General features: G+C 56.7%; 2 protein-coding genes across 5 annotated transcripts in view; one reads left to right on the top strand and one right to left on the bottom strand.

Annotated features, from left to right (window-relative positions):
- Positions 1–6: 6 nt before the first annotated feature.
- Positions 7–6062, top strand: TMC6 (transmembrane channel like 6). The gene is made up of 10 exons (XM_086688180.1): positions 7–113; positions 214–295; positions 516–613; positions 1415–1510; positions 1770–1845; positions 2615–2748; positions 2848–3024; positions 3162–3240; positions 4933–5000; positions 5735–6062. The coding sequence occupies exons 2-10, from the start codon at positions 230–232 to the stop codon at positions 5787–5789; spliced, it is 849 nt and encodes a 282-aa protein (XP_086544306.1). The 5' UTR covers positions 7–113; positions 214–229; the 3' UTR covers positions 5790–6062.
- A 3932-nt stretch (positions 6063–9994) lies between these two features.
- Positions 9995–27707, bottom strand: part of TNRC6C (trinucleotide repeat containing adaptor 6C) — a 143965-nt gene continuing 126252 nt past the window's right edge. For all 4 annotated transcript variants that reach the window (XM_086688175.1, XM_086688178.1, XM_086688177.1 and 1 more), the window contains 8 exons: positions 25184–25351; positions 23867–24058; positions 23275–23418; positions 20964–21080; positions 18945–19139; positions 18108–18178; positions 17492–17631; positions 9995–13009 (listed from right to left, as the gene is read on the bottom strand). In XM_086688175.1, coding sequence (XP_086544301.1) covers positions 12649–13009; positions 17492–17631; positions 18108–18178; positions 18945–19139; positions 20964–21080; positions 23275–23418; positions 23867–24058; positions 25184–25351 — 1388 coding nt within the window. In that variant the 3' untranslated portion in view covers positions 9995–12648. The remainder of the gene's footprint in view (positions 13010–17491; positions 17632–18107; positions 18179–18944; positions 19140–20963; positions 21081–23274; positions 23419–23866; positions 24059–25183; positions 25352–27707) is intronic.

Raw genomic sequence — 27707 nt, 5'->3', positions numbered from 1 at the left:
CTGCCGGTGGTGGTCTGCCTCCTCAACCTGGGGGCCCCCTACCTGTACCGCAGCCTGGCGGCCCTGGAGCGACACGACTCCCCAGTGCTGCAGGTGTACGTGGCCGTCTGCAGGTGTGTGTGCAGGCGGGGTGGGCGGAGCTTCCTGGGGCATGACCCCTGCCCCCCCCCCACCCCGTCTCAGCACCGCCCCCACCTCCCCCGTCCTGTCCAGGAACCTCATCCTCAAGATGGTCATCCTGGGGATTCTTTGCTACCACTGGCTGGGCCGCAGGGTGGGCGCCCTGAGGGACCAGGTGAGGGGGGACCTGGGTGGCGCTGGGGAGGCGTGAGGCCGTGGGCCCGTCGCGGGGGGGGGGGCGGGGGGCGGCCCTGCTGGAGGGCTGGGGGGCACCCGCCGTGTGGCGCCTCTGGCCTGGTCTGCGGCCGATGGGAGGGCCCCCAGCCGGGCTGCTGGGGCGGGCAGGGTGGCGGGGGCACCGGGGGCACAGGGGGCTGAGGCCCGGTCTGTTTCAGTGCTGGGAGAACTTTGTGGGCCAGGAGCTGTACCGGCTAATGGTGCTGGATTTCATCTTTATACTGCTGGACACGCTTTTCGGGGAGCTGGTGTGGAGGTGAGGCCCCGGTCCCGGCACCTGCCTCCTGGGCACCTGCCACCCTCCCCCCACCCCCCGCTGGCAGGAGAGGGCAGGCAGGGATCCCCTGGAAACCGGGCCTCGCCTCCCGGATCGGGGCCGTCGATCCGCACCCACGACGCCTCTTCTGTACATCATCAAACCGAGAAAAGCACAAGACAGGATATACCCCCCACCCCCGTTTTCTTTTTAGATCGGGGGTGGGGGAAGAGTTTTCAAAATGATGTATGATCTCAGTCTTGTGCAAGGGGGAAAAAAGGGAAGGAAGGAAGGAGAGGGACGTTTTCAGGGCGCTGCAGGTGCTGACGCTGGAAGTGTTTTTATTTTCTTCTGTTTGTGTTTTTTTTTCCGGGAACATATGCGTTTGATAGTAATTAAAAAAAAGGGATGTTTAACAGTGAAGCGTGTGAAGCCTGGACGTTGAACAGAGACTGAGGGGGGAGGGGGGATGGTGCGCCCGGCGGGCTGGGTCAGTGGAACGTGCGACTCATCATCTTGGGGTCGTGGGTTCAGGCCCCACGTTGGGTGTGGAGTTTCCTTAAAAAAAACAAAAACAAAAACAGAAAAAACACTGGGAGGAAGTCAGCTGCAGCCTGGAGCCCCTCAGGTTGGGGGCCTCGGCCCCGCCGTGTGCCCTGACATCAGCTGGGCGCCTGAGGGGGGCGGGCAGGGCGGGCGGCTTGGCCCGAGGGGAGGGTCACCGGCCGGGGTGCCTGCCTGCGGGGACCGGTCTCTGGGCCTGGGCCTCCTAAGTGACTCTCAGGGGCTCCTCTGCCCCAGGCTCATCTCTGAGAGGAAGCTTAAGAGGAAGGAGAAGCCGGAGTTCGACATTGCCGGGAACGTTCTGGAGCTGATTTACGGGCAGACCCTGACCTGGTGAGCATCTTCCGCCGGCCTGCCACTGCCCGGCCAAGGCGGAGCCCCCTTCCCCGCTCGGGACCATAGCAGGGCCCCGCCGTGGGACTCTGGACCGTCGCGGGCCCCGACCCCTCCCCTCCCAGGCTCCTGAGCCCGGCCCAGCCTTGGGGTGCGGCCGGGAGGTCTGACCCCGGGCCGGGCCACGGTAGCCCTGGGGTGCGGCACAGGGGTCGTGACCCCAGCCTCTGGACTGCAGCCCCCGCCCCTGTCTCCCCAGGCTGGGGGTCCTCTTTGCTCCCCTCCTCCCTGCCGTCCAGATCATCAAGCTGGTGTTTCTCTTCTACATCAAGAAGGTAAAGGTGCCCGCTGGGCCCCCAGGAGGGTGGCAGGGCCTCGGGAGAGTGTGCAGCCAGGGCGGGTCACCAGGCTGCTGGACCCGGAGCCCTGGCTTTGGAACCCTCCCCTCGGCCCGAGTGGTCGGGGGCCGGCATCCCCGGGCTCCTTCTGGGGTCAGCCCCATGGTCCCCGGGGAACAGCCGACTGCTCCCCCCCCCCCCCCCCAACTGCCTCACTGCCTTTCACAGGCTGGGTGGCATCCTGTCAGGTCCCTGGGCGTTGCTGGGCACTCGAGCGCGCCGGGCCTCAGGGCCTGGCGCTGGGAGCTGCTCTGAGCGGAGGCCTCGACCTGGGCCGAGGGAAGCGGGTTGCGGTTGGGAACCAGGTTCTCTCTGGCCCTCCATTTCCTCGTCTGGGCGATGGGGACAGTGCCCTGCTGGAGGCGACGTTCATAAAGCACCGGGCACGGTGCCCGCCCCAGCAGAGACCTTCAGTCAGTTGGGCGGTTGTTTCTATGGACTCTTCCGCACACGAGGGACGGTGGACGAGCCCCCCCTCCTGTGCCTCGGTCTCCCCACTGTAAAGCAGGAGGCTGGCCTGGCCCCACCCCGCACGCTCACACGCGGAGGGTCTGCTTCCCGGGGGAGGGGAGCCCGTCCGGTCCTGGGGTCTGGGCTCAGGGCCCCTCCCCCGCGGGAGGCGCCCTGCCGGGCCTGGGGGAGGGCCCCCCCCCCCCCCAGGCGGCAGGGCAGTGGCAGAGCGCAGCCTTTGTCCCTCTGCCCCCAGACGAGCCTGATGGCCAACTGCCAGGCGCCCCGCAGGCCCTGGCTGGCCTCCCACATGAGCACCGTCTTCATCTCGCTGCTCTGCTTCCCGTCCTTCCTGGGAGCCGCCGTCTTCCTCTGCTACGCCGTGTGGCAGTGAGTGGGCGCTTGCCGCCTGGGGGCGGGGCGCGGTCGGCCCTGGATTCGGGAGGCGCTGCGATGTGGGGTGACGCGCCGGCCGCCGTCCTCCCCCAGGGTGAAGCCCTCCAGCACCTGCGGCCCCTTCCGGACCCTGGACACCATGTACGAGGCGGGCAAGGTGTGGGTGCGGCGCCTGGAGAAGGCGGGCCCTAGGGTCTCCTGGCTGCCCTGGGTCCACCGGTACCTGGTGGAAAACACCTTCCCCGTCTACCTGGTGTCGGCCCTGCTGCTGTGAGTGCGGGTGGGCGGGGTTTCCGGGGGAAGGACCGGCCCGCGGGGGGGGGGGGGGGGGGGGGGAGGGGGGGAGGCCCCATCCTGTCCGTCCCCCCCCCTACCCCGACCCCAACCGACTCCCCCATTTCCTGCAGGGCTGTGATCTACCTCAACATCCAGGTGGTGAAGGGCCAGCGGAAGGTCATCTGCCTCCTCCGGGAGCAGATCAGCAATGTGAGTGCCCCTCCCACCCCCTGCCCTGCGGGCCACCTGCTCGCTGAGCCCCACCCCCCACCCACCCAGGCTGCTGAAAGGGTCTATTTGCCAAACACGTGACACCACCGGGGACTGTGTGTGGTCTGTACTAAGCAGAGGTGATGAGGGAGGCGGCGGGGAGGTGGGGGGGGGGGGAGGGCGGGTGGCAGAGACCCCCCGGGGACAGGGTGTGCGGCCCTGCGGGGCGGGGAGTCTCTGGGAGGATCTCTGAGACATGGAAACAGCTGCTGGACTCCCTAGGGGACTCATGTCAGGACGCGGACCCCGTTCCGTGCCTCCGTTTCACAAACCAGGGGAGTGAGGTTGAAAGCGGGTCGGGATTTAAAACATTTTTACGAAGCACGTTGCAGTTTGTCGGGAAAGTGTGAGAGGCAGGGTGGGCCCGGAAGCCCGGGGCGCGGCTCCCTCCTGGGACCCCTCGGGATCCGCCCATCCCCTGCCACCCAAGCCCACGTGGAGAGGCCGCCCGGCCCTGCCCTGCGGACCGTCCCTCCTGCCCCGAGCGTGGCTCTTTCCCCGCTGGGTTACTGGACCTCCTGTCATGTTAGAAGCACGTGGCTGTGGCATCTGGGTCGCTTGGGTGGCATTTTCCCAGCTGGGGAAGGTGTCTTGCCCGGGTCCGGGCTGGGTGCTTGGCGGGACCGGCCGGCGACGGCGGGTCCCCGCACAGACGCCGCCCTCCCAGGGCTGTTTTCTTTCTGGGGTTTTTCACTCGTGCACCCAATGCTCGGGCCACTTTGGGGCCAGCTGTGCCTGTGGCCCGGCATCCACGTGGGGCTGGGGGCCGCGCCTCGTCCAGGCGAGTGCTGGGGGTGGGGGTGGGGGCCGCACAGCTCCACCTGCTAGTTCGCGGCCAGCGGGGCCAGCGGAAGGACGGGTCTCCAGGCGGGCCCTTGCTGCAGACCGCGTCTGCCCAAGGCCAGGCCCCGCCCCAGGTCTGCGGCCTTGGGGGCTGCAGGTCTGAGCTCAGCTAGCTCCCCGAGTGGCTTTTCCCGGGGCCTGGGAAACTGGGTGGCTGACTGAGCGCACAGCCCTCCAGATCCACCAGTTGGGACGGAAAGGGCCCCGAGCCCAGGGCTGTGGGCGGGTTGCAGAAGCTGGAGAAGGCAAGCCAGGATGCTCCCCAGAGTCTGTGGAAGGAGCCGGTTTGGCCGACACCTTGATCCTAGGCCCAGTGAGACCCATTTTGGACTTCCGATCTCCAGAACCGAAGGATGAATTTGTGTTGTCTTCAGCTGCTAAGTTTGTGGTAATTGGTCAGAACAACAGTAGAAAGGGACACAAGCCCTTTGAGGCAGACATTCTTATCTCCCTTTTACAGATGGTGACTCTGAGGTCAGAGAGGAGGTAATTTGCCCAGTGCAGAGTTAGTAAGTGGCAGGACCAGTTTTAGATTGGGTCAGGCTGACTCTCTGGCCTTCACTGGGCCCCCGATTACATTTCCCTTTTCACCTTGGCCGCTAGGAAGCTTAGATCTCTATGTATGCCCATTGCCTGGCTCTTGGTTTTTCCATCCTTGTTTGGTGCCTCTTTTCCCCTTAAACCTTTTGTGCTTGTCCTGTCCAACAGTCCTTGTGAGCTCCCTACGGACCGTTCTGAACAGACGGATGGACAACTGTTCCCTCACTCTTTGTGTTCTGGCCTTTCTAGGAGGGGGAAGACAAAATCTTCTTGATCAACAAGCTTCACTCTGTCTACGAGAAGAAGGAGAGGAGCAGGTGAGGGGCCATGGCGGGGTCGGGCACTTGGTGCAGAGCAGGGGTGAGGAGGGTGGGGGTGCTGGCCTCCCCGGCTGCTCTCCTTCCTACCTTCCCTGCTCAGGCGTGGTGAAGTCTGGTGGGCAAAGGAAGGCAGAGGAGAAGCGTGTGCAGGGGTGGGGTCGAGCTGGGCTCTGAGGCCCTCCCTTCCCCTCCCCTCCTGTCCTCCCTGCCACGCCCTTTTCTTTCTAAGTTGGGGTGCCCGAGAGCTGGCCCCTCAGTTCCCGGGGGGGGGGGGGTGCACGCTCCGGGCGGGGTGGTGCAGCTTGCTGTAGCCTCCCTTCTCCTTGCTCTTCTCTTACGTGTGGGCAAGCCCACCCGTCTTCCTGCTGCCCGGACAGACAGACAGACACCTGGGGACAGACTTCCGCCCCGCCCGGGCAGGTTGGGCAGGCTGAGGAGGGCAATCCAGGCCCCGGGGCTCATCCCTGGGCAGCAGGAACCTGTAGACTGAGCCATCCGACAGCCCCGCCCAGCCTACAGACACACTGGAGGTCTGTCCAGCCCCTTTCAGGCTCTCCAGAAGCTTCTTTACCCTTGGCTGGGGCGGGTGTGTGTGTGTGTGTGTGTCTGAGTGCAGCCCCTTGACAAGGGCTGCTGGGTGTCTGGCTGGACGACTCCTCAGCCTCCTGGGTGGGTGACCCGCTGCTGCCCCCAGGACAGAGGGGCCCCTTGCTGACTCCCCCTTCTGGCAGGGGTGGTAGAACCCAGGAGGCCGAGAGGCTCGAGGAGGATCCGGACGCCCGCTAGGACAGCCCTGCATCCGCTCACAAGTACCGCCCGTGCCCGTCACCCTCCGTTTCCACGGCCCCGCAGGCAGAGACGCCAGCCAACCTGAGACGGTGCACGCACCGGACAACCCCACTGGGCCATGGGGAGGGTGATAGGACTCTGCAGCCCATCGAGGCTGGAGCTGGAGGGTGGGCGAGTGGGGCTGGAGCCCCCCCCACCCCCCCCACCCCCCCCCCAGTGGACTAGATCCTGCTCGGGACTCTATTTATTCTGGTAAAAATATTTTGCAGAGTGGGCCTCTCTTGGGAGTCTGTGCTCAGAGCCGAGCCAGCCGGGCGCCCAAGCACCACTGTGCTGTGTCCCCTCCCCTCGCCTGCGGATGACGTCCAGGCGGAGGGCGTGGGAACCTAGGGCCCCTTTATTTCCTCTTTCTGGCTGGAGGCTTCTCTTCCCTCCCTCCGCAGGGGTGCGAGGGTCTGGCGCTAAGCACAGGGCGCCCTCTGCTGGCAGAGCCTCAGATGGCAGGTGGGCCAACCCACAGCTTGACAGGTGCCCCTGGCCAGCCTGTGCCAGGTGGCTGGCACCTGTGCGGGCAGCCAGGCAGGCAAGGAGCAAGTGTGGGGGGTGTCCAGGGTGACAGAGCTCTCAGCGGTGGTATCCCGCGGTTACAGGGCCGGGGGTGTGGAGAGCACAGTTAGGGAGGCTGGGGGACGGCGTCCCAGTTAGCAGCGGGCCACGGGGACAGGAGCCTGCCAGGCAGAGGGGCAGCCAGCACGCAGGCCGGGACGGCCTGGCGATCCTGTGGGGATGCCATGAACCCGAGAGTAAGGGAAGGTGGGGAGAGGCCGTCACAGGCCCCCGTGTCCCAGGTCTGTGGCAGCCGGGGAGATGGCCCCACGACTCCTCATCCCACAGGGGAATCCAGAAGAGCACAGCTTGGGCCTGGGCGAGGCAGTGGGGAGTGCTAATCAAACCCACGGCGGAGACACCACCACCAGCAGTGCCCCCAGCCGGGCCCACGCCCACCCGAACCGTCCCCTCTCCGAGGACGGTCTCACGGGGGGTGGGGGCACGTATGACTGTTCGCAGATGTGCGGGGACAGGTCCATCCGCTGATGTGGCCCCGGAGGCTCACCTGGCACTCTCTGTAGGTGGGGGGCGGCGCCCTCGATGACCCCGACAGCTCGATTCCTGGCTTGCCGTGGCCAGTGCCAACACGGGGCTTACGGATCCCTGCAGATGGCTGGTGCTCATCCTGGGCACGAGCACGTCGGGGTGAAGTTGGACGGGCGTCCAGATGGAGGGAGGCTGGCCAAGGACTCTGCGACACGCCCTTCCTGACACCTGCCTCTAAACGGGCACAGACAGACCACTCCCAGTTTGAGCTGCCTCGTGGCCCCTGTGAGGTCAGGCCAAACTGCTCTGACAAGTCAAAGGCCTGCCCAGGTTTCTGTAGAACTACCTCGTGTGACGGCTGTGTCCCTCACTCACTCGAGCACTTACTCGGGCGCTGCCGTTAGGGCGTTTCGCGGGTGTGTTTAGCACGTACAGCCAGCCGACTTTAGGGAGATTATCCCCAATGATGTGTTTGGGCCTTACCCAATCAGTTGAAAGACCTTAAGAGCAAAACACAGGTTTTCTGAAGAAATTCTGCCCCAGGACCGCAGCGCTGACTCCTGCCGGCCCGGCTCCCACGTGAGCCCACTCTCCTCCTGGACACCCGCCTCCCGTCGTGCTGTTTCTGACAGCGTGCGGCCTCAAGATCCTCGGGTCAGTGCATCTCACCACGTTCCTCCCGCGCCAGAGCCCCTGGGGGATCGGGCCTGTGCAAGGGCTGGGGTGTCGGACGGGCCCGGATCCTGACCCTTCTGAGCTGATAGCCTCGCGCCTGCTCTGTGACCTTGCCCAGCCCGGTTCCTCACCTCGTGGGGCTGCTGGAGCAAATGACAGGTCCTGTACGGTGCTTAGCACCACGCTTGGCACGGGGATTTTGCCAAAAAAAAAAAAAAAAAAAAAAAAAGTGATCTATAATTGCCAAAAGAGACCAACTGAGCACTTAGAAATTGCTTTCAGGGGCGCCTGGGTGGCTCAGTCAGCTGAATGTCTGACTGCAGCTCAGGTCATGATCTCGCGGTTCGTGGGTTCAAGCCCCACATCGGGCTCTGTGCTGACAGCTCGGAGCCTGGAGCCTGCTTCACATTCTGTCTCTCTGCCCCTCCCCCGCTCACCCTCTGTCTCTGTCCCTCAAAAATAAAATAAACGCAAAAAAAAAAAAAAAAGAAAAAAAGAAAAGAAAAGAAAGAAATTGCTCTTCCAGGGGCCAGGAGGTTGACGGAGCTTTTGGGCTGATGAAAAAGATTCCTCCAGGCCACTGCTGCTCGGCTCTGGCTGCTCAATGGAGTCAAATGGGGAGACTAAAACTTGGGGGCCGGGGCCCGCCCCCAGGGATTCTGCTTGCTTAGTTTGGGAGGTGTCCTGGCACTGGGGTTTAAAAAAAGTTTCCAGAGAATTCTAACGCAGCTTTGTGTAGCATCTGACACGGTCTCTTAAGCCCAAGGCAGAAGTGCCCAGGGAGGGGGTGTTGGGAAACGTGCTTCCGTTTCCCAAACCGGGGCGCCGGCCGGGCCTGCTGCTTATCCGGGTCCTGGTCAGACAGCGGCACGCAAGGGGAGCTCATCAACTGCGTTTGCACCGAGATGCGATGCGCAAAGCTGGCAAATTAATTATGACTTCGGTCACGCTTCCTTGGGGGTTTCCCTCGATCCGTCCCGAGCGTACCGCACCAGGGAAGAATCTTCTTGAAATGCTGCTCTGCGTTTCGCTCTGGTCAACGAACATGGGCTCAGCTGCTCAGCATCTCCCGTCTCCTCTCCGTCGCTGGAATCCGTGCTCGCCCCTCCCCCTCCCCCTCCCCCTTCCCCTGATGCCTCCTCCTCGGGCCTCCTGGCTGTTGGAACAGCCCCTTCTCTGCGTACTCTGCCACCACCCACCGGGCATCCGGTCTTTTGTCTGCCATTCTCCCCAGGTGTTGCCAGGACGTTTTAAAAAGCGCAGCTCCGCACCTACCCTCTTCTCGATTCCAGACGCCGAGCCTCCTCTTGTACTGTGGGCACCAGGACCCCCGCTGCCCACTCCCGGCCCACGGGCAGTCACTCCCGACCTGGGCTTACGTTGGGTCGCCCACCCCGTCCCCAGCTTTCCGCAGCCTTCCGCAGCCCGTTAAAATCTGATCCGGCCTCCCGGGCCCGGGGCGGCCCCACCTCCAGCCTGGCGCGCCCCTTGGATGTTTTCGGGGCGCTGAGCCCGTCGCCCTGGGGAGCAGGCGCTGCCAGTTTGCTCTCTCGCAGAAACCCTGGACACTGCACCTGCTTGCTGGGAGTGCCGGGTGCGCTTTGCCCGGCTTCCGGCTTCCATCCCTTCTGGTCTTGCGCTTCTCCCGGCCGTGAGCTGGACCCTGAGCCCCTCGGCGCGGTCCTGCGCAGCTTTGCAAAGAGGTGGGGCGGAGCCAGGAGTCCAGGGGCCTGCCTTCCCGCCGCGGAAGGGGAGCGGAGACAGACCCTCGTCCTGCCAGTCTCTGGGCAAGTGGTCACAGCGGCGGACGTGCCGGCTGGTCTCCCAGAGACCGTCTTCACCATCCTGATGGTTGGAGGCGCCGATGCTTCCGGAACCGTTCTAAGGTTATGGTGTTCGGCGCGGACCCGAGAAAACAACCGAAGTGTTCGCCTTTTGGCTGCCGCCGGAGGGAGATATGGCACCGAGAGAGCCACCGCGTCCTGGCCGTGCCTGGACTCCCGCTCTGCTCGTGCCCAGTGCTTCGTGAAACGTACCTTCCACGGCTTATTTTGGGTTGTTTTACAAGGATAAACGAGGAAACGTCTAGGAAACACAGAAGACCTCCATCATGCGCTTCTGTTCAAATATTTCTGACGCCCAAACCGGGTCGCGGGGGCCGGCGGGGGGGGGGGGGGGGGGGCGCAGGCCCTGGCTGCGTCTCAGGCTCTCGACCATCCGTGGTGGGGCTTCAGTGCGAACTGCAAAGGTACGAGACAAATGAGAACATTATCCGCCACCCGGCATCCGGAGCTCCGTCTCCTTACTCGCGTCGGCTCGGAGGCCATCAGAGAGGGGCGCGCTCCTCTCCCCCAGCACATACAAAGTGAAAATCGAGGATACCTGTCCTTGGGAAAACAAAAACAAAAACAAAAACAAAAACAAAAAACACATTTATTTGAACAGCCAAGAAAAAAATTGCAATTTATTAAGATTCAACAAAGCGTTGTCCTTTTGAAAGCAACTCTCGGTGCGTGTTCTTTAACGATCACATTCTATGAGGAAAAAACATTAAAAGCCACAAACTTGGTTTTTAATCTCAGAGTTACAGACATCTTTAATTCAAAAGAAAAGGTCAAAAAAAATTAACAAAAAACAAAAACAAACAAATAAAGCGTCTTCACTTCCATCCCCAATTTTAAAAACTCCGTTTTTCTACAACCCGATGCTAGGCGGCAGCACGGCCCGCTGTCTGGACGCACACGCATGCACGCACGCGCGCTCGCACATATATTTGCCGTACACGCCTAAGTACGTGTACGTCAAATACATAGGACGCAGGTAACGGCAATGAGATGCACTTACTCTGAGGAAGGTTTGTTTAGCTAAATACACGACTAAACTTCAGAAAACAAGTCTTGAACCCGGTTTGTGCATAGTTCATGATCCTCTATAAAACCAGCTTTTGTGGATCTGCAATTTTGCAGGACTTTCTCTTTTTTTTTTTTTTACATTTTTTTTTTAAATTTTTTGTTTTTTGTTCTTTTTTTGTTTTGTTTTGTTTTGATAAAACCATTAAAAAGCTAATTAAAAAAAATGTAATGCACAAGTTTCCTGATCAAGCAGGCAGGGAGCACAATGTTCATATATTTTTAAAACATACTTGAGGGTATGTTACTCCATTGTCTTTCTTTCTTGCAAAACAATCAAAACATTGATCATTTTTAAAACATAAAGCAATTTTTAATATATAAAGCACTCTTCAAACATCTATTTCTTTTGAGTCCGTTATTTGGTAAATATGTAACTGCTACACATTAGAGATTAGGTATTTTTCTTCTTTGTGGTTTTTTTTTTTTCCTTTTTTCTTTTTTTTTCTTTCTTTTTATTTTTTTTGTTTGTTTTTTAATAACATCTTCAGTGCTAGGAGTCGGGTTACAAAATACATGAAATGGTGTGGAGCTGCCCCTCGGGAACCCTGGCTTTCCTGAGAGCGCGTCCACATGTGCAAGACAGTGACCACAACGTCTCGTCACCTCGACGAAGGGGACACTCGACAGTCCACAACGATGGCCGGAGGGAAGCGACGACACTTGTTCAATCCCAGAGCTCTGAAGTAGCGAATCTGCATTCGGAAAATAGGTTTCTTTACCACGGAAGTCTCTTTTTTTTTTTTCTTTTTTTCTTTTTTTTTTTTTAAATTCCTTTTTAAAATTTTTTTTTTTTTTTTTTTTTTTTTTTTTTTTTTTTAATTTTAAAGTCTGAAGGAGAAAAAAGGGTCTGTAAACAGGTGGGAGCCCTGAGCACGGGCCCCTCCGAAAGCGGTCACCACCCAGGTCCAAGTGCTTGGCCCCGCTCCTCGTGCGGGGCCGGTGGCTCTCACCAGTATCTATGGCCACGGTCCAGCACCAGCTGTTTTCTCTTTCGCTTTATATTCCAAATGGAAACATGGTGCAATACTCTGGTAATAATTCTCTTGCATTAGTCCACAATAAAAAGCTGCTAAACGTAGGTATACATATTATTTATCCAGAGATATACACTGTAATTTTTAAACGCAGTAACAGAGTCCTTGAGTAAACATTTACACGTGAATTGTCACCGGCCCTGTCCTATGAATTCTCTTTAACGTATGGGATTAGCGAAAGGAAGAGCAGGAACACTCAGTGCAAAGTTAGAAGCTAATAATAGTAACGAACGTTGGACCAATGCGCCAAAAAAAAAAAAAGCATATACTGAATAAAAGGGAAAACCCACAGTTAAATCCTCACACGCTTAACACACAAACACAGAGGGGTGCGCACACGCGCGCACGCACACACACGCGCACACACGCACACAGGCTGTGAACTCAGAAATGTTTCCTGGAGCCTGTCTCTGCGCACTGGTGTCAGCTTGGGAGTGCAGAACTGGACGCAGCGAGCGCACGCGTCTCCTTGTTGGCCTGCTGGATTCAAGTATTTGCATGTTCGATATGTCTTTTTTTTTTTTTTTTAACTTTTAAAAAATATTTTTTGGGATTAAAAAAAATGACAGGAAAAAGTAATGAAACAAGGGTAATGTGCATAGGCGGGCCCGTGGGAGCGGAGGGCAGAGCGCAGGCGGCCGCGTGGAGCCCGCGCTCTGTGCCCAGGGATGGACACCAGCCGCCCTGACTACGGGCCGCCTCTGGTAATGTGCATAATCGTCACAGGCTCGTTTTACATAGGCTTTCTCGTCTCCCTCCCTCCCGCCCCCCTTGATAAAATAACCCTTTCCAGCCCACGATCTGAAAAGTGCCCTTCATGATAGAACTAGTCTAAGCAGCTTTTATACTTAAAAAATCAAAATGACGACACACCATACGAACATAAGACGACACAAAATAAAAAGCTATGAGGAACATCCTGTCATTAGCGTGTGACACTGACCAAGCGCAGCCCGCACTGTCCTGTGGACAGTTCGCAAGGACCGCGGCGGACATGCGTCCCCAGTACTGGACGGAGGTACTCAAGGGCTGCCGGGCTGCTCCGGGCCAAGCGGGGTCCTCAGCGCCGCCCGGACTGGAAAGGGTCAGCCTTCTCTTCCCAGCGCTGCTGATTGTGGTGCCCGTGGGGTCCTCTCGGTCCTAGATGGATTCCCCACTGAGAAGGTCGCCGGGCAGCAGCGTGTTCAGCGGGGTGGGGCTTCCGATCACCCTGCCGTCGTCACTGCTGGGAGGGCCCCAGAGGCTGCTTGAGTACTGGGGGACCCCGCCCCACAGCAGGTCGCTGCTCCCTTTGCCGGCCAGACACGGGGCGCTCCAGTGGCCGGTGTCGCTCCGCACCAGGCCGTGGGAGCCGCCCGAGGCGCCCAGCCGCGCCTGGCCGGCCCCGGTGCCCGACTGCCAGCCGGAGGTGGACGGCACCGCCTGGCCTTGGGCCAGGAAACGATTTACCTCTTCTTCGCCGGCAAACTCGGCCAGGATGGTAGTGTTTCCCAGAACACACCTGAAAGGGCAGGACGGCAACAAAATTAAGAGCTGGTCTTTTGGGAAGATACAAAACTTGACAGAGCTTCAGCCGGACGAAGAAACGGAACCGCAAAGACTCAAGTCCGTAAGATCAGAAATGAAAGAGGAGACACGACGACTGATAGATACCACAGAAACACACGGGATCGGGAGAGACTCCTAGGAATGATCCCATGCCGACAAACCGGGGACAGCTTAGAAGAGACGGACAAATCCCTGGAGACAGATAACCTAGCAGGACTGACTCGTGAGGAAACAGAAAGTCTCAACAGACCAATAATGAGCAAGGGGACCGAATCAGTGACCAGAGACCTCCCAGGACAGAAAAGCCCGGGACCACGACATGGCTTTCCTGGGGATTTCTACCTAGAATTCAACAGCGATCCTTCTCAAACGCCTTCAGAAAAACCGAGACAGGGGGACGCTCCCATCCTCGTTTTATGAGGCCGTGTCATCTTGACACCAAAACCAGACCAGGAGGCGAGAAACTACAGAACAGTATTCCTGATGAACACAGATGTAAACATTCTCAACACAATATTAGGAGACTGAATTCAACAGCACATTAAAAGGATCATACATCGTTATTAAGTAGGATTTATCCCGGAGATGCAACGACGGTTCGACACCCGCAGATCAACAAGTGTGATACGTCACGTTGACGGAGTCAAAGGTCAAAATCCGAACGTCTCAGCAGATGCAGAAACGGCATCTGACCAAACACAACGACCTTTCACGACAAAGACCCTCCACGACAGGGGACAGAAGGGGCACGCCTCCGGGTAATAAAGGCCACCCACACAAGACAGACACACAGCCAATATACTCAGCGGTGAGAGGCTGGAAGCATCTTCTCTAAGATCAGGAACAAAACAAGGATGCCTGCTCTTGCCACTTCTTTTCAACATAGGACTGGAGTCTCGGCCAGAGTAATTGGGCAAGACCAAGAAGTAAAAGGCATCCAAACTGGAATGGAAGGGATAAAAGTGGCATCATTTGCAGATGACGTGATCTTACGTAGAGAAAACTCTAAAGGCTCAACCCAAAAACTACTGATGAATTCAGTAAAGTTGCAGGATACACAACCAACATACAGAAAACAAGTGCATTCGTACACACCAAAAGTGAAACACCTGAAAGGGAAATAAAAAACCTCATTTGCACCAGCATCAAAAGCAACAAAACACTTAGGAGTAAATTGATGCAAGCAAGTGAACACTTTTCGTGCAATGAAAACGAAAATAATTTTAAGTAAAGAAACCGAAGAAGGTACAAATGGAAGGACGTCCTGTGTTCGTTCACACATCAGAAGAATCAACACTATTAAAAGTCCAGACGACTCGATGCCATCTATACCTTCAGTGTAGTCCCTATAAAAACCCCAGTGGCATTCTTCATGGAAATTTGTATGGAACCACGGAAGACTCCAAATGGCCAAAGCAATTCTGAGAAAGAGTAACACGGCAGGAGGCATCACACTTGCTGATTCCAAACCAGACTACAAAGCTACGGTATTCAAATCAGTATGGTAACAAAACCAAAACAATCAACAACTACAACAACAACAACAACCACCCAGACAGTCACAGACACATAGACCAGTGGAACAGAACAGAAAGCCAGAAAGAGAGCCCCACGTAGACAATCGATTAGTATTTGGCCAGGCCATCAAGAGTACTCAGTGGGGAAAGGGGAAAGGATAGTCTCTTCAACAAATGTGCTGGAAAAACTGGAAAACACATGCAGAACAATGAAAAGTGGACGCCTATCTCACGCCACTCACAAAAATTAACTTGAAATGGATTCAAGACTTAAACGTAAGATTCTGGAACTGTAAAACTCCTGGGAGAACACACAGGGAAAAAGCTCCTTGACGTTGGTCTTGGCAATGATTTTTTTTTTTTTTTTTTTTTAAATTTTAGAGAGAGTGAGCAAGAGCGAGATTGCAAGCAGGGGAGAGGAGCAGAGAGAGCGGGCGAGAGAATCCCAAGAAGGCTCTGTGCTGTCAGTGCAGAGCTGGACACGGGGCTCGAGGCCACAAACTGTGAGATCACGACCTGAGCCGAAATCAAGAGTCAGACGCTCAACCAAGTGAGCCACCCAGGCGCCCCCCTGGCAATGATTTTTTGATACGACACTAAAAGCACATGGGGGGCCGGCTAACTCAGTCGGTGGAGTGTGCGACTCTTGATCTCAAGGTTGGGAGTCTGAGCCCCATGTTGGGTATAGAGAGTACTCAAATCAACAAAACTTAAAAAAAAAGCACAAGCAATAAAGAAAAAAGTGAATAAGCAGGACTGCATCAAACTAAAAATCTTCTGCACAGCAAAGGAAACTGTCAATCTGATGAAAAGACACTCTACGGAATGCAGGAAAATATTCACAAAAATATTCACATCACTCATCATCAGGGAAATGCAAATCAACGCCCAATGAGGAATCACCTCACATCCGTCGGAATGGCTGTCCTCAAAGAGACAAGAGAGAACCACCGTTGGTAAGGATGCTGAGAATAGGGAGCCCTTCTGTACTGCTGGGGGAACGTGAGTTAGTCCAGCCGCTAGAGAGGTTTCTCAGAAAGTTAAAAACGGAAGAATCGTACGATCCAGCAATCTCACTTCTGGCCACATATCCGAAGGAAAGCATTCCTGCAGTGTTGTCCAAAGTAACCAACACATGGAAAGAACCTGAGTGCCTGTCAATGGACGAACGGATTGAGATGGTTCACAGCCCCTGCCCCCACCACGGAACGTCACTCAGCTGTGGGAAAGAGGACCCCGCCATTTGTGACAAACACGCACGGATGCTGGTGGCCTTAAGCTGAGGGAGGGAAGTCAGGGAAAGACAAATCCCGCGTGGTCTCGCTTGGGTGCGGACTCTAAAAGATCCACGCTTGCAGACACAGAGAGGAGACAGGTGGTCGCCGAGGGCTGGGAAGTGGGGTGGTGTTGGCACAAGGGTACGGACTTCCGGTTAGAAGAGGACCTACCTAACACACCGCGCGCTGACGACAACTAGCAACGCTCTACACGGCAGAGCTGCTAAGAGGGCAGATCTGCAACGTGCTCGCGACAAACACGAAACGGTAATTCTGGGCCAGCGGAGGCGTGAGCTAACGCTGCGCAGCGATCACACCCGGGCGGGATACAAACGCGTTAAATCCACACGTGCTCACCTTAAACGGACGCAACGCCGTGTGCCAACTACAGCTCGAAAAAGCCACCAAAACCCTCAAAACAAACAGCAAGAAGGAGCAGGACAGCAGTCACGTGGGTGGAACAACCCCGCGCCTTCCTGTGCCCACCTCCCTGGCTTCCTGTGCTGCTTTCACGGAAAAAGCGCAGCTGGGGGCATCACAGGTCACCAGGAAAGAGCCCACGGCTCGCGTTTGGCCTCTGCTGTTTCCAACCCCAGATTACGAGCTGCTTTCCTCATCTGACACCTTTAGCAGCGATACTGTGTCGGTGACAGTATATTCTTCAGGAGGTACGTGAAGGTGCCCCTCAACTTGGGCATCATCTAGAATCTGTTAACTTACATCCTGGGCTAAAAATGGGAACGACTAATTTCCGGGCCCTGCAGCTCCAGTGACTGAGCAGGTCCATTCACACATCTTATCAAGAGCATCCTGTAATTGGGGGAGGGAGGTGGCTGCTAGGATGTGTCACCTGCCTGGGGCTACCCGGTGGAGACAGCGTTTCCTTCTGTGTCCTATGTGCTCTCTCGGGGGGGGGGGGGGGAGGGGCTTTCCCTCATGGACGGTGTGGCCACAGCAACCCCGCAGCAGAAGGAGATGTGTCATAGGACACCTGCTAGGGCCTGGCCCTCCAAATTCCTATGTTGGAGCCCTGAACCCCAGCACCTTGGCTAGGCCTGTATTGGGAGATGGGACTTGCAAGTGGGGATGAGGGGCGCCTGGGTGGCTCAGTCGGCTAAGCGCCCGACTTCGGCTCAGGTCACGACCTCGCAGTTTGTGGGTTCGGGCTCTGTGCTGACGGCTCGGAGCCTGGAGCCTGCTTCGAATTCCGTGTCTCCCTCCCTCTCTGCTCCTCCCCCGCTCGTGCTCTGTCTCTCTCTCTCTCCTTCAAAAATACAGACACTGAAGATAAAATTAAAAGAAAAAAATGAAGTGGGGATGAAAATGGGGCCTAGTCCACTGTGACTGTGTCCTTCTAAAAACGGGCAATCAGGACACACACGCTCAGACTCGGAGGCGACCACGTGAGGACACGGGGACAAGGCAGCCAGCCGTCCGCAGGCCGAAGAGAGGAGCCTCGGAGGGAACGGAGCCTGCGACACCTTCCTGAGGTGTGGGTGCTCCACAGAACCGGGGCAATCGACGTCTGTGCCCACGTGCTTCGCCACAGCAGCCCCAGACACACCTACGACCCCCAAACCCAGCGCGACCGGGGCCGCAGCCACAGCCACTGGGCAGCCGAGCGGCGGCCGAGAGACGTACATGTGCAGGGACTTCTGGGCCTTGGCGGCTTCCTCCTTGGAGCTGTAGCGGACCACGGCGTTGCCTTGGGTCAGGTTCAGGTGGAATGTGACGAGAGGCCCGTGCTGCAAACACAGCGTCCGTAGGGTAGAGCCATCGATCTGATTGAGGAAGCAAAGGGGGCAGTAACGAGCTTCCTGGGGCTTCTTCCGTGACATTCTTCAAAGGAAATGTACGTCACCCTGTGTACTAAGCACTGGGCGAATGTCTGTCCTATACGACTTTATGGTTTTACCTTTTATGCCTTGTAACTTACCATGTAATTTTCAACATAAGTTAAGTAAATCAGGAGAAAGAAAAGACCCCATTTTGGTTCTGGCCTCCCCGCCCACCCCCAGCCAGGGCACATAGCACAGAGCCCGTGGTCCTGGTGGCCTTGTGGCCCCTGACCCCAGAAAAGGTGAGCACAGGACAAATCGCTCTCGAGGGGCTGTAATTAAAGGCAAGCAACTGTCTAAAGGGTAGAGTCCTTAAGCCTAAAAAATACACAATTCACCAGGAACACGAGGGCCCCCGGCACAGAGACCGGCAGGCGGCGGGGTCCCCGCACGGTGATCCCCACGGCAGGCGCCTGTACCTGGGGCGTGAGGTTGCGGAGAACGAGCCAGCTGCTTGTCCTTCCTGAGGTGTCGGTGCTCCACGCGGAACCTGCACGAGCCAGGGAAGAGCAGTCAGCACGGCCTCCGGAGGCTTCTCATCTCGCCAATGCTTGGTGGCCCAGAGCGCCGCCGCGTGCTCTAAGCCTTTCTCAACCTTTGAAAACCCACGCCGTCGTTGGGCTTTGAGGAACCCAAGCTCACGATCCCTGCAGACTCCTGGGGGCAGGTGTGACGAGGGACTCCTCCTCGGCCCCCATGCTCCTTGGAATCAACGCTCTGAAATCCCCCTTGTTAGTACCGCAGACCCACCGGGCTGCTCTCAAGGGGCCGACAGCCATCGCCAAACTATCTGTGGTGGGTTCTAATCTCAGCTTCTTAAACTCCCAGTGCACGCGTTTCTCCCACCCGCACAGCTGGTGGAGGGCACATCAGGATACAGGAGCTGCCTCACGCCGGGGGCCATCTGCCCCAGAGAAATATCGTGGAGAAGCAAATGTGCACGAGGCAGCGGAGCCCCTTGTGCACGAACGGGCTTCCTCCCCGGGCCCAGCGAGGCCCCTCGAGGGGCGCCGTGACCGCCGGGGCCCAGGGCAGACGCCGACATCAGGGCAGCCGGAGCGCCGGGCTCAGACACGCCCCAAGAGTCTGGGGCGCCTCCTCCGCAGCCCGCCCTGGGACCTGGGGGGTGGGGTCACAGCAGTCCCTGTGAAGGGGTCCCGGGACAACGCGACAGGCACGTTCCCTGAAGGGTAAGTGGAGCAGGTGCACAGCCCCCGTGCTCCCCCACCCCACTTGCACAGAGGACGGATTCGTACCCGAGGAGTAAGAGCTGGTCCAGCCGAGGGGGCTGGCTCCCCAGGTGGAGGAAGGCTTGGGATTGGTTAACCCTGGAGGCGGCCTCGTGGGTGCAGTAGTGTTTCTGGGCACCTTCCACAGTTCGTGAGACAGAGAGGCTTGCGTGTGGGAGGCAGGGCCAGAGGACCACGTCGATTTAATGTCTGACAGTTTACCTGGAAAGGCAGAGAGACGGAGCACAGGCGTTCTCGAGACAGAAGAAAAGTCGCCGCGGGGTGTGGGGCGCCGCACGAAGTGCTCTCCGGTGCCGGCAGAAGCATCATGAGCAAGGAACAGCGAGTCAAGGCACCCCCACCCGAGAACCACGGGGTGCGCTCGCTCTTGAATCTCTGCCCGGAAACACAGGCGGCCTGCGCCCAGCAGAGGCCCTGCCGGTTCTACACTAATTCGCAAAATGTGCCAGAACCAGATTTGCCACCAAAAAATGGCATTTTTGTAGTTCAACGTTAAGGCTAATTTACCAACATATTCCACTGGGACAAGCTCGTAACGTGACACGCTAACTGAGGTCAAAAGCCTAACCTGTAGATCCTTCAAGCTATGTCTTTAGGCACCAGCCCCTTGCCAGGGCTCTGCCCTGACCGCCCACAGCTTCGAGACCCGCTGGCAGGGCCGCACTGCGCACACGGATGGTTGTGGCCCCCGGGTGCTGGCGGCCGAGCGTTCGGCATCTTGGAACCTCAGCCGGGGAAAGGGCGTTTTAAGGCTCTTTGGGAGAAAAAACCAAACTGGCAATGACTCCCGGCCCCAGCTTCTCCCGCACCCAGGGCCCGGCTGCGATGTGCGGACACCCGGACGAGGGCCGGGCCTGCCTCGCTCGCCCAGTGTGGCAAGGTCGGGAAGTGCTGCTGGCACGGTCGTCGCGTCGCCGTGGTCCCTGGACAGCATGGCAGTGACCAGGCCGATGTGGACTGTGTGTGCAGCTCCCCTCCACCCCCGCCTACTGGCATTGACTGTGACTTCAAACAAACAAACAAACAAACGCTAATCTCAGCAAAGGTGTCCTTGATGAGAAAAACAAAAGTGCCCTAAAAACTGCCTCATACAGGGAAAATGATTTGATTCTGCCCCTTTTCTTCCGCTAAATGATTTTGGAAGCATTAAAGGTCTACACACATCTCTGTAAACGTCAGAAAGAATAAGCATTAGAAGGAAGAGAGTCATCCAGACGCTTTTCAATAAGACGCTAAACTGGATGTTGAATCACTGTATTGTGCACCGGGAACTAATAGAAGACTGTACGTTTGTTACATTGGGATTAAAATTAAAAAAATAAATAAACGGATTTCGGAGTGAGGGGAAAAAATGCTAAATAATATCAAAACTACTTTTTTCCTCAGGTACGAGTACTAAAAAGAATTCCTATGGCGCTGGTTTAAGTAAGTTTAACTAAGTCTGGACGACAAGGTTTGAAGGAATACAGAAGTGTACTTGAAGACGCTTATAAGCAATAAAGTTTTCAGATACAAATTCTTCTGAGGTTTTTATGCCAGACAATTCTCCATTCTCCTGTAAGCCTAGAAGAAAACCGCTCACTTCAAAGACGTAAGCGTCTAGGGTAACAGAGAAATGATCCAGGCGCTGCACTTATCCGAGTGACGGGAAGCAGCCGCACTTTATGGGACCCTCTCTCGTCTCCTCCATCCGTGATGGCAAAGGTAACGGCAAAGTCTGAGCAGCTGCGCCTGTGTGTCCCTAATCCCCGTGCACCCCCTGTCCTGCAGCTGCGGGGGAGGGAGGGTGGAGGTACATTCAGGTGACAGGTGTGCTGCGTCCCACAACCACGTGCCCTTTGCGACAACCCCGCAGAGGCAATGTTCCCATGCCCACCGCACACGGAAGGGGGCGGAGGTGCCCGGGCCCCGCCTTCCCCGCCTTTGGCCTCACCCCAGGGCGCGGCCCGGGGTGTCTGGAGCGGGCGGGCGGACGGCAGGGACAGCAGGGCCAGCCGGTGCCGCCTGGGGAGAGCGGGGGCGTACCTGCAATGCTAGGCGCCGGCGCGATGCTGCTGAAGGAGCGACCGTAGCCGGAGGCACTGAGCGGCCAGGCACTCGAGGAAGGCAGCGCGGCACTCTGAGATGACGGTGGGGAGGACCCTGCAGGAGCAGAGGAGGTGCTAAGAGGGTGCCTGGCGGTGTGACCGCGCTAGCAACCAGGAGGGGGTCTCCCAAGGGGGCTTTGGTGGGAGGCTGACAGCGTGAGCGACACGCGGCCAGGGCAGGCCGCCGACGCTCGCCCCCCACGTGGGGTCCCACGGCCACGCGGAGAGGCCGGGGCGCTCCGGAGGGTACGCGGGGCGTCAGGGCCCGAGAGAAGGGCATCACCAGCAGGGTGTCGAGGACAGCGCCCTGCGTGGGAAGGGGTCACACTGATTCCCCCCCAAGTAGGAGAAAACGAACAGTACGGGCAGTCTCCAGCTGTTCACACCTCAAACAATACCCACCAAACTAAGAAAACCCTCCAAGTTCTTGGTTGTCCATTTGGCCATTAAAGACCAGCACTCCATTCCGACTCCAAATGTCTCCGTGTGTCTTCTGGCTCCCGTCCGTGCCGCTCCCGCTCCCTCATGACACGGGGGCGTGTGGTGGAGAGCCGTGTGGGGAGCTGGAGGGCTGGGCGCCCTTGTGTGACAATACCTGCTCGAGCACCGAGCACCACAGGGCGGGGGGACATGAGCACAATCGGCTTGTCACATTTCCTTCCACAGGCTGACCTTCCCGGGGCCCCACCTGGGCGGTGGCGGTGGCGGCTGAACTAGCTCAGCAGGTCCGGCCCTGGCAGTCCCCCCCCCCCCGGCGGCAGACTATGCAAACCACTTACATACAGAGGAGTTCTGTAGGTTCCCTTCTCCCAAAGAGCAAATCACGAGGGGCTCAGGAGCAGGGGAGAGGGTCCTCTGGCGCGTGCAGGGGGAGCCTGGCGGGAGCTGCCTGAGACTCGAAACGTCCACTGACCACCCCCTGAAGTCACCCCCCGAAGTCACATCACGGGAAGCTCCGAGGTGCCCAGGTTGGACAGCTGCCTGATTCTTTATCCCGGAGTTGGAGGTTCGGTTTTCTCATCTTATCCCGATGCGGACACTTCTGAGGCTTCTAGATTTTCCTCTGTCTGCCTCCGCCTCAGCCACTCCGGACTGGAGGATGGCTGCTTAGCCCCGTCCTCAGAATTTACCTACTTCTGCAGGGCACCTTTGTCACGTCACACTCATGTGTCGCCCGCGGTGCTCCAAGGGCCATTCAGCGGCCAATGGACCACTGGAGGACCCACGGGGCACTGGCAGAAGCTCTGTGCTACACCAAGCCACCTCGACTCCTTCTGAGGTCTTTCAACACCTGGGTCAGTGCTCCCTCTTCACACCTGCCACGAGCCTCAAAATACACTGATGGCCATTCCTGCTCAGACACAGCCCTGCCGCACACTCAGGGTGACGAGCTGTGAGAGCAGAGTCTGACTTCCGGCTTGTGCCTCTCCCTGTCCCCTGCCGTCTCACACAGGCTCCATTTTGTGTCCCCTGTACCACTCCTCTGTCCCCAACGGCAGGGTCTAAGCAGAAGCTGCATCGAGGCGCGAGGGATGCCCAGCCCTGAACAGCGGGATCTGAACTTCTGCTGGTTTTCTACCCAAACCACAGAAACGCCTAGAAGCCCGTCACTTTAAGGAACCGCTGAAAAGAACTGCACCTCTCCCACAGTCTCACCCACAGCAGGAAAACTGAATTAATGTTCTGGGAACGACCCGAGGGGCCTCATTGGGGACGAGCACCCACGGCAGCCCAGCTATTCCCACACACCATTCTGACGGTGACACCACGACTTCACCAGAGCTGCGCCGTCTGCCCTTCTCGGCGCCACGCCCGGAAGCTACACTTACGATTTGAACTTCACAGCCAGCTCCTCACTTCCTCCTGCTGGGTCCTAACGTCTGACACAGGGCGTGCCAAAATCCAGCATCCTGAGTTCTGCTGGGAACATGGTGCTGGGGGGCGGGTTTTAGTCTTTTTACCAGACTTCGTGGAAGGAAGTGGACGGAGATAGGGCAGTAAGGGGTCAATTCACCTGCAGTTTAAATAGATCCTAAGTGGGAACTTTTTCACTAAAAGGCTTAATCCTTAATATCGGCATTTCGCGACATAGTGCTCTAAAACGGTGTGTTAATAAATCCAGAGAGCCCACTTGGTCGAAATCAGGCTCCATTTTCACCTTCAGCGCTACCACTGGGTGGGGAGAAGTGCACATAAACGCGTCTCCCAGCGTCCCCGCCTCACGGCCCGCACGGCACCCGACACCTCACCTCCACTCTTGAGGAGGTAGCGGTTGACGTCCTGTATGGTGGTATTGATGGTGGGCCCGGTGGGGACACTTCCCGGAGTGACGTCGGGGTCGTTCTCAGGGTCTATGTTCTGAAGTCCTTTCCACGGGACTCCAGGATGGAATTCTGGAAAATGCCAAATGAAATGGAAATCAAGACACGTGAGAATCACAGCACCTTCACGTCGCCTCACGAGAATTTATGCAAATTCTTATAATCTATGAGTCAAAACAGGAGACACATCCTTTCAGGGAATCATCAATCCTCGGGAACCAGCTAGAAGCAGGTACTGTAGCTGCCCCGTTCAGAGAGTGTTGGGAAGGTGTAAAGTCTAGCAACCGTTTGACCAGACGCAACCCAGCGCCCACCCCCCTTCCACCGAACTAAGGGGCTTCAGGAAAGCGCTGGGGGCTAACCACTTCCCAAATCTGGATTTCCAGTGGAAAAGCCAAAGCAGGAGCTCACGCCTCCAGGACTCTCAGCTCAGATCCCGGCTTCTCCGGGGCGGAATCGCTCTCCCGGGGCTTGGCGCAGTTCTGCTCTGCCACTGCACGCAGGTCTCGTGCGCTCTTACCTGGGGGCCAGTTGATGCTGGAGCCATTCGAGATTTTATCACCGTCAGATTTGGCACGTGACCAGCTATGGGGAACAGCTACCGGAGGACTGGCTGGTGACTCACTGTTCTGGATTAAATCGTACCGGCCATAGGAGTCGTCAATGGAGGACTTAGCTGGAGGCCCGATGCTCAGGCCTCCAGGGATAGCACCTGTGAGGACAGCGGGAGGCAAAGAGCCCAGTGAACAGGGCGTTCTTGGGCCTCTGAGCCCTCGCGGCTGGGCGCCGGGCCCTGTCCCTTTCAGAGGTACAGGAACAAGCACACTCGATTTGTCCAGCACTCTCTAAGGATAAGTGACTGTTTCGGTTAGTGCGTCTGTGAAAGATTGAAATTGTTTTGTTTTTTTAAAGATTTTACTTTATAATCATCATTTAAAAAATTTATTTTATTTTACTTAGTTTTGAGAGAGCGCAAGGCGGGGAGGGACAAAAAGAGACAGGGACAGAAGATAGATCTGAAGCGGGCTCTGCGCTGACAGCAGCGAGCCCAACGTGGGGCTTGAACTCCCGAACCATGAGATCACGACCTGAGCTGACGCTGGATGCTCAACCGACTGCGCCACACAGGTGCCCCTAAAGATTTTATTTTTAAGTAATCTCTACATCCACCGTGGGGCTTGAAGCCACAACCCTGAGATCAAGAGCTGTAGGCTCCAGGGGCGCCTGGGTGGCTCAGTGGGTTAAGCATCAGACTCCGGCTCAGGTCATGATCTCGCGGTTTGGGAGTTTGAGCCCCACGTTGGGCTCTGTGCTGACAGCTCGGAGCCTGGAGCCTGCTTCGGATCCTGTGTCTTTGTCTCTCTCTTCCCCTCCCCCACGTGTGCTCTGTCTATCAAAAATAAATAAATGTAAAAAAAAAAAAATTAAGAGTTGTAGGCTCCATCAACTGAGCCAGCCAGGTGCCCCAAGACCGAAATTCTTTAAGAACCATGAAGTTTGTCAAGTTGGAAGTCTACTGTGTTTTATTTTATTGAAAAAAATTTTTCTCGGTAGATAGACAAGTCTTCTTCCTGAAGGATACAGATAAAAATAAACAAATATTTAGGCTACGGTCCATGTTCTCACTGCTCTGGGGCATCTTCAACAACTGGGTTTGTGGCGAGCGGGTGGCGGTTGGGGTTTCAGGAGGCCTGACTGCAGACCGGCTGGGGTCTTATGCACCCACGGACAGAGTATTCCGTTCTAAAGGAATTCTCAGGAAAGAGCTGCAGCGTGAGTTAGAAAACAAGCACGCTCTGCAACCGGACAGCTGGCGGGGGCACCGTCTCGGACGTACCATGCTTGCTGGGGTTCTGGTCGAGGGGAGGAGCAGCACCGGGCAGGTTGTCCATCGGGTTGGGGTGTGTCCACTGAGGGAGGCGGGACTGGGACTGAGACGGGTCCTTCACTGACAAACCGCCAGTCATGTCCATGCTGCTGACATTCATGTTTGGGTTCAGTCCAGCTAAAAATAAGAACGCTGTTACGATGTGCCTGCTCTTCCTCTAAATTTCACTACCTTCTAACGCTCTCCTGGAGAACCCGTCCGAGTCTCAACTCGTAGCCAAATACTTCAACTTTTAATGCTGGTGGAGAGAAAAGCTATTTGTCTTTCTAACAACATCTATTTCCAGGAACATTATTCCTGAATTAAGGTGAAGTGGAAACGAATAGTCTCTGATTAAGTAAGACCAATGACTCTTTCCACTTTGCTCACTTCAGAGCTGAACATGGTCCTGGAGCTCCTCAGAGCCCACTGAGAGACAGGACGCGTCCAGACGATTAGGACAATCTTAGGGAAGCTCCCCGGATCAGGACAGCTCTTTCGGAGTTCTAGACGGGGCTCTAAAGGACCACCTAGAACAAGGCTGGTAGGGGTGATTCAATTCCACTTTTAGTGACCTTGCTCTACAAAAGTCTGCCCTTCAGGAGTTTAGGAATTAAATACCGAACTCCCTTTAAGGACCTGGCCTGTTTGAGAGTGTGGGGCCGCCACGTGCCCCCGCCACGTGCCCCCAGCTGGAAAGGCATGCCGATTCTGGGTTTTTCTGTAGAGCTAAAAGCACGTGCGGTCGGATGTGGCTGCGCTGTGCCAGGTTAATAAAGAGAGGTGAGGAGGATGGCAATGAGGCCGTGGTGAAGAGCCCCCGATGGGGACACCAGTTATGGGCTGGACTGAATGCGTGGCTGGGAGAGGACAGCCAACGGAAGCACATCCCAGTTACATACAGACCGTTTCCTTCCCAGACCAGGCAGAAGTGAATCTCGACTCTCAAGCAAGCTTCTAGTTTTAACTTGAAATCAGCGTCTGCAAACTCACATGCCTACGGGAGCCAGGTGGGTGTGAGGCAGACCTGCCAGGGAGGGTGATGAACCCTACAGGGCTTGTCCCACGTGAAGTGCCTGCCGCTGGTGCCAGCCAGTGGCAGCCATGGGGCGGGCAGACCCAGTGGAGCCACTTGAAGAGAAGCCAGAAGTCACCTTTATTTAAAAACCTCCAATTTTGAAATTTTGGCAATTAACACACACACACGCACACACTTCGCGGATGGAACAAAACCCCTGTGTGCGTCAGAGGCTGCTGGAAGGCCACCTTCACTTTGCACAGATCTAGTTGGCTGAGGGGATGCCCGCTCACTCGTGGACGCCCCACAAGTCAGCATGACCGCCCGGGACGCGCCCTTTCCTCATCACTCAAGTCCCCGCTCCTCTGACACCCAAGCTGAGACCCTGCTCCGGTCTCTCCTTCCCCACGAGGTGAGCACGTGCCCTCCCTCCTCCGAAGCGCCGTCCGGGAAGGTTAGTTTTTGTTACTCTATGCCCGATCTTCCCGTGTGGACGACAGATTCCAGCAGTCAGCAAACACCGGAGCAAGGAGACGCTGTGGATGGGGGAAGGAAGGTGGATGGAAATACAACCGCTGAAGAAAAACGCCAAGAACCAACCAGATAGGCAATTTTATACAATATCATCAAAATCATTTTTCATCTCATTTTGAAGATTCACTGTACTAATTCTTTCATTTGCCCTGAGAAAGAATCTGTAAGAGTGAAGATTGACGTACTTTGTTCCCCAAAAAGAAGGTCAGGAGGCCACATGGACACTAGGAGGCTGAAGCTGAAGCATTCTGGGATACCAGACAGAGTGGAGTTTGGTTGTGAAATAACAGTTCCTGAACCAGACGTGCCTCTGTCCAGCTCACATTCCAGACGGGCTTGTTGCATGCTGGGCACTGTCCTGAGAACTTCATGTATTAACTCACTTAATCTTTAAAGGATCCCAGGAGGGAAGTATCCCTACTTTATTTTTTTAAAGTTGATTTTTAAGAGAGAGCAGGGGTGTGCAGCTGTGTGCTGGGGGTGAGGAGTGGAGGAAAAGGATCTTTTTTTTTTTTTAAGTTTACTTATTTATTTTGAGAGAGAGAACGTGGGAGGGGCAGAGAGAGAGAGAGAGGAGAGAGAGAGAGAATCCCAAGGAAGCTCCACACTGTCAGCGCAGAGCCCGACGTGGGGCTGGATCTCACAAACCATGAGATCATGACCTGAGCCGAAATCAGGGGTTGGACACTTAACCGACTGAGTCATCCAGGCGCCCCCATATCCCCCACCTTAGATGAGGAGCTGAGGCAGAGGGCAGTCGGGCAAGCCACACAAGAAGCGCTGAGCCAGCCCTGGTGGTGGGTGGGCCAGCTCCCGGGCCAGGCCTCGGCTACCAGACTACCCAGCTCCGTGCTATAAAGGGCCGTGAGCGCGGGACAGTGAGGAAGGGGTGGAATGATCACAGTGGGCATTCATCAGTTTCATATTAAGGACGCACCACAC

Source organism: Puma concolor, chromosome E1 (assembly GCF_028749965.1).
Source record: "Puma concolor isolate L17-30 chromosome E1, mPumCon1.1.hap2, whole genome shotgun sequence".
Classification (NCBI taxonomy): Eukaryota; Metazoa; Chordata; class Mammalia; order Carnivora; family Felidae; genus Puma; species Puma concolor.
Note: the sequence above shows the minus strand (reverse complement) of the source record. Positions and strands in the feature narration are given on the sequence as shown.